Source organism: Alternaria novae-zelandiae, assembly GCF_023758075.1.
Source record: "Alternaria novae-zelandiae strain BMP 2774 chromosome Unknown scaffold_23, whole genome shotgun sequence".
Taxonomy (NCBI): domain Eukaryota; kingdom Fungi; phylum Ascomycota; class Dothideomycetes; order Pleosporales; family Pleosporaceae; genus Alternaria; species Alternaria novae-zelandiae.
This window is the reverse complement of record NW_026056983.1, coordinates 512,386-527,074: the sequence shown is the minus strand read 5'-3', so window position 1 is coordinate 527,074 and position 14,689 is coordinate 512,386. Positions and strand designations below refer to the sequence as shown.

At 52.1% G+C, this 14,689-nt stretch overlaps 4 protein-coding genes across 4 annotated transcripts; 2 read left to right on the top strand and 2 right to left on the bottom strand.

The window, feature by feature from the left end:
* Positions 1-807: 807 nt before the first annotated feature.
* J4E88_009337 (uncharacterized protein) lies at positions 808-2,095 on the bottom strand (the record flags this gene model as incomplete). The annotated part of the gene is made up of 3 exons (XM_049402940.1): positions 808-987; positions 1,036-1,476; positions 1,529-2,095. 3 exons carry the CDS (start codon positions 2,093-2,095, stop codon positions 808-810), a joined length of 1,188 nt encoding a protein of 395 aa, XP_049251428.1.
* Positions 2,096-4,153: 2,058 nt separating this feature from the next.
* Positions 4,154-7,848, top strand: J4E88_009336 (uncharacterized protein; the record flags this gene model as incomplete). The annotated part of the gene is made up of 2 exons (XM_049402939.1): positions 4,154-6,320; positions 6,374-7,848. The coding sequence occupies 2 exons, from the start codon at positions 4,154-4,156 to the stop codon at positions 7,846-7,848; spliced, it is 3,642 nt and encodes a 1,213-aa protein (XP_049251427.1).
* Positions 7,849-8,109: 261 nt separating this feature from the next.
* On the top strand, positions 8,110-11,092 carry J4E88_009335 (uncharacterized protein; the record flags this gene model as incomplete). Its single annotated transcript, XM_049402938.1, has 3 exons — positions 8,110-8,399; positions 8,454-10,917; positions 10,973-11,092. 3 exons carry the CDS (start codon positions 8,110-8,112, stop codon positions 11,090-11,092), a joined length of 2,874 nt encoding a protein of 957 aa, XP_049251426.1.
* Positions 11,093-12,286: 1,194 nt separating this feature from the next.
* On the bottom strand, positions 12,287-13,539 carry J4E88_009334 (uncharacterized protein; the record flags this gene model as incomplete). Its single annotated transcript, XM_049402937.1, has 3 exons — positions 12,287-13,150; positions 13,203-13,437; positions 13,511-13,539. The coding sequence occupies 3 exons, from the start codon at positions 13,537-13,539 to the stop codon at positions 12,287-12,289; spliced, it is 1,128 nt and encodes a 375-aa protein (XP_049251425.1).
* Between the last annotated feature and the right edge of the window lie 1,150 nt (positions 13,540-14,689).

The window sequence follows — 14,689 nt, the reverse complement described above, 5'->3', positions numbered from 1 at the left end:
ATGTGTGCTGATTCGGAATGAAAACTGTAGTACGGTCTTTTTTTTACAGGCAGCACTGAGACCCTCCATAGTCCTTACGAGAACGAATATAATACAAGCAGGCATAACAGTATGTTCATTCTCTTGATCGCTGATGTTTGAGGTCTATATATGTTGTTGACTTCCCATCTTCATGCCATCTAAGCCGGTCAACTAATCAATTCACCATGCCAAACAACTCGAGCGCCCCCAAAGAATCTACTGAGCCTAGGTCAACATCCCAAATGGGCAATACAGATGATCGCCCGCACCAAGCTGCTGATATCACGGCGTTCTTGGAGCGAAGGACCAACCGTACGTTCACTCCTCAACCCCCACCCAGAGAAGAGTCCCAGATAGCGACTAACAAAGGGTGCTAGACGATCGCGTTGCAGTCCCAAAAGCTCCGTGGGATGTAACCACTGGACTTTACAAACGAGTAGACGGAACCACAGTCTACATCAGCAATCCGCATCACTTCCAGCCTGTCATTGGAACACATACGAGCATCGAGGCAGTGGCTGGAGATGAACGTCCTAGTGCTGGTGACTCTCGGCCAACCGGTGCTAAGTAGGCAGCTTTAAAGTGAGGGCCGTGGTAGATTGAGAGCATCAAGGATGTTCGCTGCGCTATTGGCAAATGAATGCGAGGCATTCGGATGAAGGCAACAAGCGCAAGAACATAGGAGTTCAATTCATCTGCACGTTATACTATTATGCTCGCTAAAGAACGCTCATACCATCAAAGCCCAGAACCATTCGCCCGCAGTGCCATGAGTTAACAAATCATTCAGTCATTGTAATTCACAACACCACTTCCATCCTTGTTCGCCTTGCGTATCCCATACTTCTCACTCAACTCGTCTTCTTGTGACCGGCTGTTTGGGTCAAGATATGGCCGCTCGGCACGAACAGTTACCCGGACAGCGTGTCGACGGTGAGGCGCGAAACCATATGTAGCGGAGTGGTTCTACTTGATGTCAGTACAGATTTTCACAATGTGAGAGGCTCAACATACCGTAACCCTGTTATCCCAGAACGCAACATCCCCCTCATTCCACTGAAATCTAGCATGAACCTCGGGACTAGTCGCCACAATCTCCGTCAAAAAACTGATGATATGATCCGACTCCGTCTTGGGCACACCAACAATTTTGGTCACAAAGCCAGGGTTGAAAAAGATGCTCTTCCAGCCCGTGACGGGGTTCGTCCGAACGAGTGGGTGTTCGGTGGTGACTGGTTCGCGACGTACTGTTCGGCCGAGGTCGCGTGAGCCTTGGGCTTGCAACTCAGCGGAGTGGAGAGCGGTGAGAGATTCAAGGTACTTTTGCATGTGGGGTGAGAGCATGTCGTAGGCTGCGTATTGAGAAGACCAGAGGGTGTCGCCGCCGCCACCACGGGGTGGGCCGGTGAGGACTTTGAGGGATGTGTAGGAGGGAGGCTGGAGTTCGTATGTTACCTGGTTTGGGTTAGTAAAACTCGCTCTTTCTCCCTTGGTGTGGGAGTCTTACATCAGAGTGCCAAAGGAACGACGGTGTGAACAGAGCCCTTAGGTCTGGGCTATCTTCGCCGGTATAGATTACGTGGACATCCTCCAAGCCCTCACGCTTCGGCACACCAGTTGTGGCATGCTTGTGCAGCTCACCGAAGTATTTTCCCAGTTCCCGCTGCTCATCGATGCTGAAGTTCTTCTGGTTCCGGAAGAACACAACCCCACGTGTAGCGATCAGTCGAGCCAGGTCATTCTTCTGAGCATCGGTGAGGTTTGCTAGATCAACGCCGTGTATCTCAGTACCGATCTTCGGGTTGTAGTCAAAGACGTCTGTAGCAGTTGCGAGGAGGTTCTTGAAGTTGGGATCGCCTAGTTGGCCTTTGTCCGCGTAGGGAATTTCCGTGTAGGCTGGCCATGTGATGTTGGGGAAGTGTGGTCGTAGGTCTTCGTACTTGTACGGCTCGGCATGCTTCTTGACAGTGGTACGCCCAGGTACGTAGCTGTGGGCGTTGCTAGACTTTGGTGTTGGGAGGGATGTGGGTGTAGCAGTGGGTTGGTAGTGGGGTTCGACGAGTCCTGGCGCCATCGTTGTTGCTAGGATAGAGTAAAGATTCGTATGAATGCGGGTATTGCGCGGTCCACTGCAATAAGTTCTTGGTACTTGAGTGAGACGGATTATGGTATGCAACGAGCAAATGTGGCAGTGTGGTGTGGCTGCAAGTGGATGCTGGTGGATGATTTATCGTCAATTGATGAAAGGAAGATATGTTAAGTGAGGTCTCTAGGGGTTGATGGAAGATTTATGACCAGCCAGAGAGAAGTAACATGCTCTTATATGTACTACCTCAGTACAGTATACGTGTGATTCATGTCACCGTGAGTTACTGCCATATCGGGCCAATTGCGCCATCGCACACAATATAACAGCCGATCGAGCTTGACGCTGAGCCGCATGCCACTAGCATCGAGCTACAGCCCCATATGGTCAGAGCATGCAAGGCACAAGATACTGCTGCAAGTCCAACACTGCGAAGTTCATGTACACGGAGGAAGTTGAGTGTGAAAACCGTCATCCTTTGGGATCCCGCCTTCCAAGTCACGTTTGCCGTAATTCGTAAAGCCAAGAGCTTTTCTCTCACTGTACTTGCAGTACCAGATCACAGCTTGTATGTTGGAGTTGGAGTTAGAGTGGGATCGACGCTAGTGAGATGATGCAATTTGACGCGATCCTGTGCTTCAAATTCAACATCGTGGTGCTCGGACCACCTTATAACGCCGACGGCCCTTTCCAGGATATTGACCACCCCTCACTCTTGCTGAAAGTCGGTGTATTGAGAAACAGACTTGCAGATGCTCTCGAATCTTCCATTGAGTCGCAGAGCGAGATGAAACAAAGGCCTCGGTAACGTGGAAGTTGTGGCTGTGTGATCATGCTATCGCAACACCATGGAGGGACGTTTCCACCTCTTACTTGTTGCACTGTCCGATTTTATAGTCCCCATACCAGAGCACAATATCTCAAGCATGTACCCTCACTCGAACCCTGCGATGTATGATGCCAGTATTCCGTGCGAGTCGCACCTTGTAAAACCCACTGATAGCTGGCACTTCCTGAAAACCCCCCTCCAGGCATCAGCAGCACATGATTGTGGTGTGCGTTGGTTGTTGAGATGAGGTTTTACTCAATTCCATGGTTGCGATACACTGAAGCCAAGGCTTACGTTCGACGCATGATGTGATCCAGTGAAACATTTGTCGATACACCAGCAAGATGTCGTTCTCAATCGGTCGACTTGGGTCCGATGAATGGGATGGGTACACCATTCACGTTCATCCATTGAATCGAACTTCCGCCAGATTTTTGTCCAGCTTCCACTCGTGTCCTTGCAGCAGTGTCCGGAGCGTATGTATGCGCCTTTGTGCCCTCACTCATTGTGCCCGCTTGTCCCATTTCCGCCTGCTTGGCTATGCGCGCTCGTTCGATTATCGGGTTCCAGTGAGAGATGAATCGATAACCTGCGTAATTGAAGAGGAGCAGGATGAACGAAGTCTTCAAGGGTTGCTGTAACATTCTCTCGTGCGTCCTCTGGATAAACTGGTGTATGCGTGCAAACACCATCGTGACAGTGATTGTGAGTATCACGAGATACGCTGAGACAGCTGAAGGATTAAGCGATGCGGGCGAGGAATTGGATGTCGGTGGTCGAAAGATCTATGGATGCAGGATATCGTGGAACTTGGGAACGGCGCCAGCGCGGGGACTGGAGCCTAGCGCGAAATCGCCGCCGAGCCGCATCAACTTTCTTGACGATCCAACACCTTCAGCCATTCACACTCCTCTTCCGCAGCTACACCGGGAGGAGGAAAGAGTCGTCGCGTAGCATTTTCGCGCGACATCTCCAAACCAGGAAACACCCAAAATCCTCCTTGCGACCACGACATCCCCAGATCCTACACCCCGACTATCCAAACGAACGCGCGCCGCGGACGAGGTCACATCGTACAAGAAGAAAAGCTGAACACCCGGAAGCCTACGTTGACGTTAGGCCATTCACTTTGCATCTTTTCAAGTGGATGTAGTCTGCAGACAATATCCTACACTCCAACATTCCAAAGAAAGCGCGCCGCGAGCCAAATCGCAGCCATGGACGATCTCGCGAACCTCGAGTTCTTATCGCTCGTCTCGAAGGTCACCTCCGAAATCCAGAATCACGTCGGTGTTTCGGATAAGACGCTCGCCGAGTTCGTTATCGATCAGCACGCGACATGCAAAGGCGTCACAGACTTCAAGAACCAGCTGGAGGCCATGGGCGCAGAGTTCCCCCAGAGTCTGGTGGAGAGCATTGACCGTCTCATCTTGACGCTTCATCCCAAGTACAAGAACAAGGGAGCAAAGGAATCTGGCGCAAACGGGCAAAACGGCACCGATGCGACAGACCGCAAAACGCGCGTTTTCAAGGGCCTGGCGATCCCGGACAAGGACGTGGAATACGAGGTGGCAGACGACGAGCCCGAGAAGGAAGCAACACAGATCGACGCATTAGACGATACGTTTGCGATGCTGGAGGGACTGGCAGGGAAGGGGCCAAGCAGCAAACCCAAGGAGAGGTCGCGGAAAAGAAGCATGAGCCCATACGACAGCGACGACGACATAAGCAGGAGTAAGCGACACAGGCAGAGAGACCGGTCGTACTCTCGCTCGCGATCGAGGAGTCCGCGACGAGGCAGACAACAGAACGACGAGCTGGTCTTCGAGGACGAATTTGGCCGCACGCGGACCGTAAAGCCAAACAACAAGCAACGAAGCCGCAAGAAGTACCGCGACGAAGACCTAGACGAATTCCGACGACCACCTACCCCCGAGCTCGACGACGAACCCGTGTTATACAAAGTGTACGATGGCAAGGTCACAGGTGTCAAGGATTTCGGATGCTTCGTCAACCTACAAGGCGTCAAGGGCAAGGTCGATGGGCTGGTACACGTCACACAAATGATGGAGGGCCGGGTGAACCACCCATCCGACCTCGTATCGAGATGGCAAGAGGTCAAAGTCAAAGTCATCAAGAACGAGAACAACAGGATTTCGCTGTCGATGAAAGAGGTGGATCAGCGGACCGGTCGAGATCTTGATCCTGGAAAACGCATAGCCTCGTTCGGCACAGGCGCAAACTCCCAGGGACTTGGAGGAATACCAGGGCTCGACAGCTCCGTTCCAGTCGTGGAGGACGGTTTCAACAGTCGCAAGAACGGAATGCGGAAGCGCATGACCTCACCAGAACGTTGGGAGATAAAGCAACTCATTGCTTCTGGTGTAATACCGAAGTCCGACTACCCCGACATCGACGAGGACTTCAACGCGCACATCAATGGCGAAGGTGGTTTCGAAGAAGAGGAAGATGTTGATATCGAAGTCCGTGAGGAAGAGCCACCCTTCTTGGCGGGTCAGACGAAGCAATCACTGGAGCTGTCACCGATTCGAGTTGTCAAAGCGCCTGATGGTTCGCTCAATCGCGCTGCAATGGCTGGTGATACATTAGCGAAGGAGCGTCGTGACCTCAAACAGCAGGAAGCCCAGGAGAAGGCCGCCAAGGAGGCAGCGAATGTTGACTTGAGTAGCCAGTGGAACGATCCAATGGCCCAACAACGACAATTCGCCAGCGATCTTCGTAACACCCGCACGAACGAACCCAGCCAAGCGTTACCGGAGTGGAAGAAGATCTCCACGAACAGTAGGGAAACCTCGTTTGGCAAACGTACAAACATGAGCATCAAGGAGCAACGAGAGTCGTTGCCTGTCTTTAAGTTCAGGAACCAACTTCTTGAAGCTATCGCCAAGCACCAGATCCTGATTGTGGTCGGTGACACTGGATCCGGAAAGACCACGCAGATGACCCAGTATTTGGCCGAGGCTGGCTACGGTAACGAGCTGGTCATCGGTTGTACCCAGCCTAGGCGTGTAGCAGCCATGAGTGTTGCCAAGCGTGTCGCTGAGGAGGTTGGCTGCGCTCTCGGTAATGAGGTTGGTTACACGATTCGTTTCGAGGATAAGACTTCGCCAGATACCCGTATCAAGTACATGACGGACGGTATCTTGCAGCGTGAGATCCTGTTGGACCCCATGCTGTCAAAGTACAGCTGCATCATGCTTGACGAGGCCCACGAACGTACAATCGCTACTGACGTCTTGTTTGGACTGCTGAAGAAGACACTCAAACGACGCCCGGATATGAAGCTCATAGTGACGAGTGCCACTTTGGATGCCGACAAGTTCTCGGAGTACTTCTACAAGTGTCCCATCTTCTCAATTCCAGGTAAGTCTTGACTCCACGAAGTGTATGTGAGACAAACACTAACTTCCCTGCAGGTCGTACTTTCCCAGTAGAGGTTATGTACAGTAAAGAGCCAGAGTCTGACTACCTCGACGCGGCGCTGGTCACGGTCATGCAGATCCACTTGACGGAGCCAGCAGGTGACATTCTGCTGTTCCTGACAGGTAAAGAGGAGATTGACTCCTCATGCGAGATCATTTCAGAGCGTATGAAAGCTTTGGGTCCAAACGTACCAGAATTGATGATTCTGCCTATTTACGGTGCCTTGCCGTCGGAAGTGGCCTCTCGTATCTTCGAGCCTGCGCCCAACGGCACGCGCAAAGTCGTCATTGCTACCAATATCGCTGAGACCAGTCTGACTATAGACGGCATCTACTATGTCGTGGACCCTGGCTTTGTCAAACAGAGTTCCTATGATGGAAAGCTAGGAATGGATCGTCTGCAGATTACCCCGATTTCGCAAGCCCAGGCTCGCCAAAGGAGTGGACGAGCAGGTAGAACAGGACCTGGAAAGTGCTTCCGTCTGTATACCGAGGCCGCATTCCAGAACGAAATGTTGCCGACTACGATTCCGGAGATCCAGCGCCAAAACTTGTCAAACACGATTTTGATGCTCAAGGCTATGGGCATCAACGATCTGTTACACTTCGACTTCATGGATCCACCGCCTACAAATACCATGTTGACAGCCCTGGAGGAGCTGTATCAATTGGGCGCACTGGACGACGAAGGCCTACTAACGCGTCTCGGTCGACAGATGGCTGACTTCCCAATGGATCCATCCCTGTCAAAGTCACTCATCAAGTCCGTTGAGCTTCAATGTTCAGATGAGATCTTGACCATTGTCGCCATGATTAGCGCTACCCAGAGCGTCTTTCATCGTCCACGTGACAAGCAACAACAAGCCGACCAGAAGAAGCAGAAGTTCAACGATCCTTCTGGCGATCATATCACCCTTCTCAACGTGTACAATGGTTGGAAACAGGGTGGATTCAGTACGCCGTGGTGTCAAGAGAACTTCGTCATACCCAAGAACATGCAGCGTGTGCGCGACGTGCGAAACCAGTTGCTGCAGATTATGGCGCGACACAAGCATCAAGTCGTCTCTTGCGGTCGCAATACGATCAAAGTTCGGCAAGCGCTATGCTCGGGCTTCTTCCGCAACTCGGCGCGCAAAGATCCTGCCGAGGGTTACAAGACGCTCGTCGAAGGCACACCAGTCTACCTGCATCCTTCTTCCTCACTGTTTGGCAAGCCTGCCGAACACGTCATATACCACTCACTTGTGGAGACGACCAAAGAATATATGCACTTCTGCAGTGCTATTGAGCCGAAGTGGCTCGTTGAAGCAGCGCCGACGTTCTTCAAGGTTGCGCCAACGGATAGGTTGAGTAAGCGAAAGAAGGCTGAGAGGATTCAGCCTCTGCACAACAAGTTTGCAGGTGAAGACGACTGGAGATTGAGTGCGCAGAGGAGGGCTGGCAGAGGTGGTGGCGGAACATGGGGTTGATCTTGACCTCGGGAGTGTTTTGGGATGATAGAGCGTGTAAGATAGTTTTGAAAGTTAATCAGCATCTATCGAGTTAAGATTTACTGCCTGTTCTTTGTGTGGCCGTGCTCCCTGCTGTTCTTCGCGTGAGGCTTGGATGGAGTGCACAGACCCACACTTACTTCCCCATTCGGACAGCGCGACCGCGTTTTCGCGTGTTTACCGTCCCCGCGAGTCTCCCTGTGTCAACAGCACCCCACATCAGATACCCATACACACACTATGTCGTCCCTACTCGATCTCGCACTGAACTCGGATGCCGCGCCCACTCCCTCCAGCGCGTACGGCAACGATGCACGGACACCGCAGATGCGATCTTCGTCTGCGAGACCCCGCGGACCCCCCTCTGAAAGCGCCGGCGCCAACAGCGATGTCGAAGGAGACCCTGATGACGAGATTATCGGAGCACGAGTACCAGGCAGGCGCACAAATGCCCCGCGAACAGACATCCCCAAGGTGGTGGACGTGACGGGAGAGACGCTCTCGTTGCGATTCCAGGAGTTCCTCGAAAAGTGAGCTTCATGACAGCAGTCTTCCTGCTGTCGAATATACTAACGAAAGGATAGCTACACAGAAGACCCTTCTTCCTCAGCTCTTCCCACATCGAGCGCCGTGCCCACCACAGACAAGTACTACATCGCCCAAATACGGGGCATGCGACTGTACGGACTCTCCACCCTCTATGTCGACTACACACACCTCCTCCGGCACGAAGATGGCATTCTTGCCGCGGCCATCGCAAGCGAATACTATCGCTTCCTGCCGTATATGGTCCGGTCGCTCCACAACCTTATCGCAAAGTACGAGCCCAAGTACTTCCGCCAGCACAAGCAGCCCGCCTCAACTGCCTCTGCTGCGGGCACATCAAACTCCGGCAATGCTACGAGTCAAAATGAGAGTCTCAATGAGAAGACTTCGAACCAGCAGACAGACAAGCTGTTCACACTGGCTTTCTACAATCTCCCTCTCGTCTCCCGTATTCGTCAGCTGCGCACCACATCCATTGGCAGCTTGCTTTCTATTTCTGGCACGGCGACACGAACATCTGAAGTCCGACCAGAGCTTTCAATGGCCACCTTCGTATGCGAGATCTGCAACACCGTCGTACCGAACATCGAACAGACCTTTAAGTACACCGAACCCACACAATGTCCCAACATAACCTGCATGAACAGGGAGGGCTGGCGTCTCGATATTCGCCAGTCGACTTTCGTGGATTGGCAGAAGGTGCGCATTCAGGAGAACAGCTCAGAGATACCCACTGGCAGTATGCCCCGAACCATGGACGTCATCTTGCGCGGAGAGATGGTGGATCGAGCGAAGGCTGGCGAGAAGTGTATCTTCACCGGCACAGTGATCGTCATCCCAGACGTGAGTCAATTCCGCGTACCGGGTGTGCGTCCACAAGCGCAAAGAGATACGGCAAACACAACACGAGGCAACGATGTCGGTGGGTCGGGTGTCAGCGGTCTCAAAGCCCTTGGTGTGCGCGACTTGACGTATCGCATGTCCTTTTTGGCATGCATGGTCTCACCAGACCACTCGACTCCTGGACAGACATCCAACCACCATTTGACAGGTCAGGCGAGCAACATCCTCGCGTCCCTTGGCCAAGGTCAAATTGAGTCGAATGCGACAAGCGGTGAAGAAGCCCAAGAGGAGTATCTTGGTACTCTGACTGCTGCGGAGATCCAGGATCTCAAGGACATGGTACACAAGCCCAACATTTTCATGCGATTGGTCGACTCGATAGCGCCCATGGTCTACGGCCACCAAGTCATCAAAAAGGGACTCCTCCTTCAATTGATGGGCGGTGTGTCGAAGGAGACACCTGAGGGAATGGCGCTGCGTGGAGACATCAACATCTGTATTGTTGGTGACCCTTCGACGTCGAAGTCACAGTTCTTGAAGTACATCTGCAGCTTCCTTCCTCGCGCTGTCTACACATCTGGTAAGGCGTCTTCGGCTGCCGGTCTTACAGCTGCAGTAGTCAAGGATGAGGAGACTGGAGAGTTCACGATCGAGGCCGGTGCGCTCATGCTTGCTGACAACGGTATCTGCGCTATCGATGAGTTTGACAAGATGGACATCGCCGATCAAGTCGCCATTCACGAAGCTATGGAACAGCAGACCATTTCCATTGCAAAGGCCGGTATCCAGGCCACGCTCAACGCCAGAACCTCTATCCTTGCAGCAGCCAACCCCGTTGGTGGACGCTACAACCGCAAGACAACGCTACGTGCCAACGTCAACATGTCTGCTCCTATCATGTCACGTTTCGATCTGTTCTTCGTAGTGTTGGACGAGTGCGACGAGGCTGTCGATCGCCACCTTGCCGAGCACATTGTTGGTATACACCAGCACAGAGACGAAGCTGTTGACCCAGAGTTCAACACTGAGCAGCTCCAGCGCTACATCCGGTTCGCAAGGACATTCAGACCAGAGTTTACTGATGAGGCAAGAGAGACGCTCGTCGAGAAGTACAAGGAGCTACGAGCAGATGATGCGCAAGGTGGTATCGGTCGCAACAGTTACCGCATCACTGTTCGTCAACTTGAGAGTATGATCCGTCTCTCAGAGGCTATCGCCAAGGCCAACTGCGTCAGCGACATCACTCCCGAGTTCGTCAAAGAAGCCTACAATCTTCTCCGTCAATCCATCATCTCAGTCGAGAAGGATGACGTCGAAGTTGAGGACGATGACGATGAAGCTTTGCTCGCCGCGGCTGCTGCTGCAGAGCAGGAGGCTGATGCGCCGATGGATGACCAGGAAGATGCCTCTCGAGACCGAACAGCGACTCCAGCCGTTGCGCCGCGTGAGAAGACCAAGATCACACACGACAAGTACGTCGCTATGCGCAATATGTTCGTCAAGCGCGTCAACGAGGACCAAGAAGAGACACAAGACGGTGTCGAAGAGGAAGAATTGCTTATCTGGTACCTCGAGCAGAAGGAAAACGAAATGGAGACGCAAGAGGACTTGGAGAGGGAGAGGGCTCTCGCCAAGAAGGTGCTGAAGAAGGTCGTCAAGGTATGTCGAAACCAAATGAAACTTTTGATGACATGTGTGCTAACGAAAACTACAGGAGCAATACCTCATGTTGATCCGGGGTGAAGGTCTCGCGGACGAGCAGGGCCAGGCTGAAGGTAACGACAAGGTGGTGTACGTGTTGCATCCAAATTGCCCGATTGAGGACATTGCTTAGGCGTTTGTGGGGATGTGATGAGGATGATGCAAATGAGCACGCAAATGCATCGATTGAGCTTCGGCCTTGTTTTGAGCGTTCGCATAGCCATGTAGTTGTCATGAGAGCTGGATCTTGGATACCGCAGTGGCACTTGTTTGATAATGTTATACCCGAATCTGACGCTTCAAACACATGATTCATTTTGTTGATTTGTTTTGATCGAAGGAAAATAATCGGGAACGCGATCATGTGTGGTGTGTTGCTCCTCTTGCAATCTCATGTACAAGGTGTTGTGTGGACTTTGAATGAAACCTTGAGTTATCCGGGGGTATGAAGAAGAGAGAAGAGAAGAGAGGCAATACTCTTTCATACAGCTAGTCTTTTTTAAAAAGCCGCAAAGTTGGACATGGGCCAGAACGGACTGGCTTTTGGCGCGGTTTTTGAAGTTGGTGAGGATCAAATGCATGAAAGCAAAACACGCTGGTTTTGGAGGTCCGATCCGCTACCACCCCATAAGAACGTCACTTTCTTTTTTTGGTCTTTTTGACGTTTTGATATTTTAATATTGCAAGTGATAGAGAAGTGAGATAGAGCATAACAAGGGGTATGTTTTATATGTGCTCCTCCATATATGCTAGGGCTAACTAGGCAAAGGCGGGATTTGGTATCATGATTGAGCCAGGAGTTTCTGAACATCTCACACATCGGCTTGTGAGTAGGTGATTTTTTGTAAAGAGTTATTAATGCAAGACAACGCCTCCACACATGGCAGTGTGAACTCGAACCTTTCTGACCAAAAGCTACTCTCGCACATAACTTCTTCTTTACGTCTTTTCTGGAAATTGAGGGATTAAAGACGCAAGGTGGGAGAGAAGGCAGATGCGGCGAACACGAGATTTTATACTGCACTCGTGTTTAGAGATAACGCTAGGTACGAGGCAAGGCTTAGCTGCTTCTTTATCATGCTGTTAGTGTCAACATGTTTTGAACATTACACTTTTCCAAAGTTTCATAATGATGAGGATTTGGGAGTAGTCTGAGCTCATATCGTAATGTTCAAGTAATCGAAGTTTGCGTTTCTACCCTATCTGGTTCAACTATTATGTCCAGCATATCTATGTAAAATATAACGCTTCAGCATTCATCTCTAAGATGCTAATGCAGGTGTCGCTTCCTAGAAAGCACATACCCTTCCACCCTCACTCCTCTAGCTCAAGCCTTCTTGTTCTTCAGCGCGTCCACGAACTCCTTTGGTGGTTGCTGCTCGTAACCTTCTGGGTTGTTCTCTGTCCACTTCCACAGGTCTGCGCAAGCATCCTCCAGTGTGAACTCTGTCTTCCAGTCTAGCTCCTTGTTCGCGAGTGTCGGGTTCGCTGTCAGGTCGAGCACGTCACCCTGTCTCCGTGGCGCAACCTCGTATGGCAGGTCGCGTCCTACAACGGTGCTGAAGGCCTTGATCATCTCGAAGACGGTTGAGCCCTTGCCAGTACCCAGGTTCCACGCCTTGACACCAGGTTGTTGTTCGCGCAGGTAGTTGAGAGCCTGGAGATGACCCCGCGCTAGGTCGAGGACGTGGATGTAGTCGCGGATCGCTGTGCCATCCTTGCTCTTGTAGTCGTCACCGAAGACGAGCAATTTGTCGCGCTTGCCGATCGCAACTTGCGCCAACAAGGGAAGTAGGTTGTATGGTACACCCAGAGGGTTCTCGCCCATGATGCCACTTGGATGCGCGCCGGCGGGGTTGAAGTACCTCAGTAGCGCAGCGTTCCACTTCTTGATTTCCTTCTCGTCCTTGCCAGCCTTCTTCGCATTGTTGCGCTCGGCCTCGATGGTATCTGTGATAGCACCCTCGATGGTGGACTTTGTGCGGCCGTATACGTTGGTCGGGCCGATGGGGCAGTGTTCGGGGATCGGGATCATGTTGGGGACGCGCGTCGCGTCGCCATAGACGGTCGCGGAGGAAGAGAACACGATGTTTGTGACATTGTGCTTTACCATGGAGGAGAGGAGCGCAATGGAGCCGCCGACATTGACGCGGTAGTATGTCAGAGGAATCTCGCCAGACTCTCCAACGGCCTGGGAGGTGTTAGCTTGGGGTTGCGATACAGTAGTTGACAAATGGACGCACCTTCAGCGCGGCAAAGTGGATGACATTGTCGATGTCTGGGTTCTCCTCGAACACCTTGTCGAGCGCAGCCTCATCGGTGACATCGCATTGGTAGAAGGCAGGTCGCTTGCCGCAAATGAGCTCGATGCGGTTGACGACTTCTGGGGAGGAGTTGTAGAGGTTGTCGACGATGACAACTTTGTAGTCAGCTTCGAGGAGGGCAAGGGCTGTGAATGAGCCAATGTATCCGGTACCACTGAGCCATTGTTAGTACCAATTGCCCATGATGCTGTCTCGAAGCTGCGTGGAGGGGTGGAGGGGTAGCTTACCCGGTGACGAGAACGGATCCTACAACCATTGTGAGAACTTTAGTTATGAGAAGTAGAGAATGTGTCTGGGGGTCTGTCGCTCTTATGCGATTCGAGGTCTGCGTTTGATTGCGAGGTTGCAGATATATAAAAACGCGGCAGCACGAGATGCTGGGTTCATGGGCTGTGCCACTAGTCGAGAGAGAAGAGCCGCGTGCGGATAGATTTCCTCATTCGGCAAGGGTGGTCTGGCTTTCTCATAGCCATCGCCAGACATGTGTTTCCCATAGACTTCTACGATCTTCTAACTTTTAGCATGTTGATTTCGGTTAGACACATGTGTGCGCAGCAGATTGTCTGTACGGATTTGAGACGTCCACAGGTTGCACCAGCTACAACCTCATCATCTCGTGTTCTGCTCTGCCAAAATGCTGGGAACACGTGTAGCGAGGACGGTAGACACAATGTCTATCATGTGGAATATGATCATGTCGAGTTTGGTAGAGTTGTAAGAGCAAGGACTGTGACAGTGTGGGCCGATTGCGGGTGGGCTTGCCTGTCAGCCCTGTAGATCATGATAGCAACCCACCCACAGTCCATGAGTTGCTGCGTGGACTTGACCAGCCACTCCCCGTCTTTTGGCCACATGCGCCAGTCACAAAATGGCCGTACGACGTATCCTCTGGACTAAACTTGGGTGACGCAGGTACATGCGAGCAGGCGGAATAAGCGTTGTGGCTCTCAGGGTCTTGTGCTCCGCTTCCAGCTGGGCCCGGAAATTTCATGCATCATCCATGTCTTGTGGTAGCGGAGACACTAGCTCCCAGTCGTCTCTGAGGGGTGCTCCATCTCTCCCAGCTTGTTATTCTTGCTCCTGTCTGCTTGTGTCTCGTAAGAGTTAGTTTTTCGCGTCAAAGAATGCCATGTCACACACCGCCGGATGGAGTGCAGCCTCGCTTAACCTACCGGTTGCGGCGGCTTGCGGACAGGCTGAACCCTTGCACCTCAAAGCGCGACCTCGAACTTTCATCAACCTCATTGTCAACCATCAATACACACTAAACAACATCGCGTCGCATCCTGGGAACATGATCGCGAGTCGCAATCTACGCATGAACGAGCGCCAGAAGTTTCTCTATCGAGTTTAGTCCCACAGCGCATCTGCCGGCTTCGACGCGTGAAGGCTTGTCCACGTGTTTA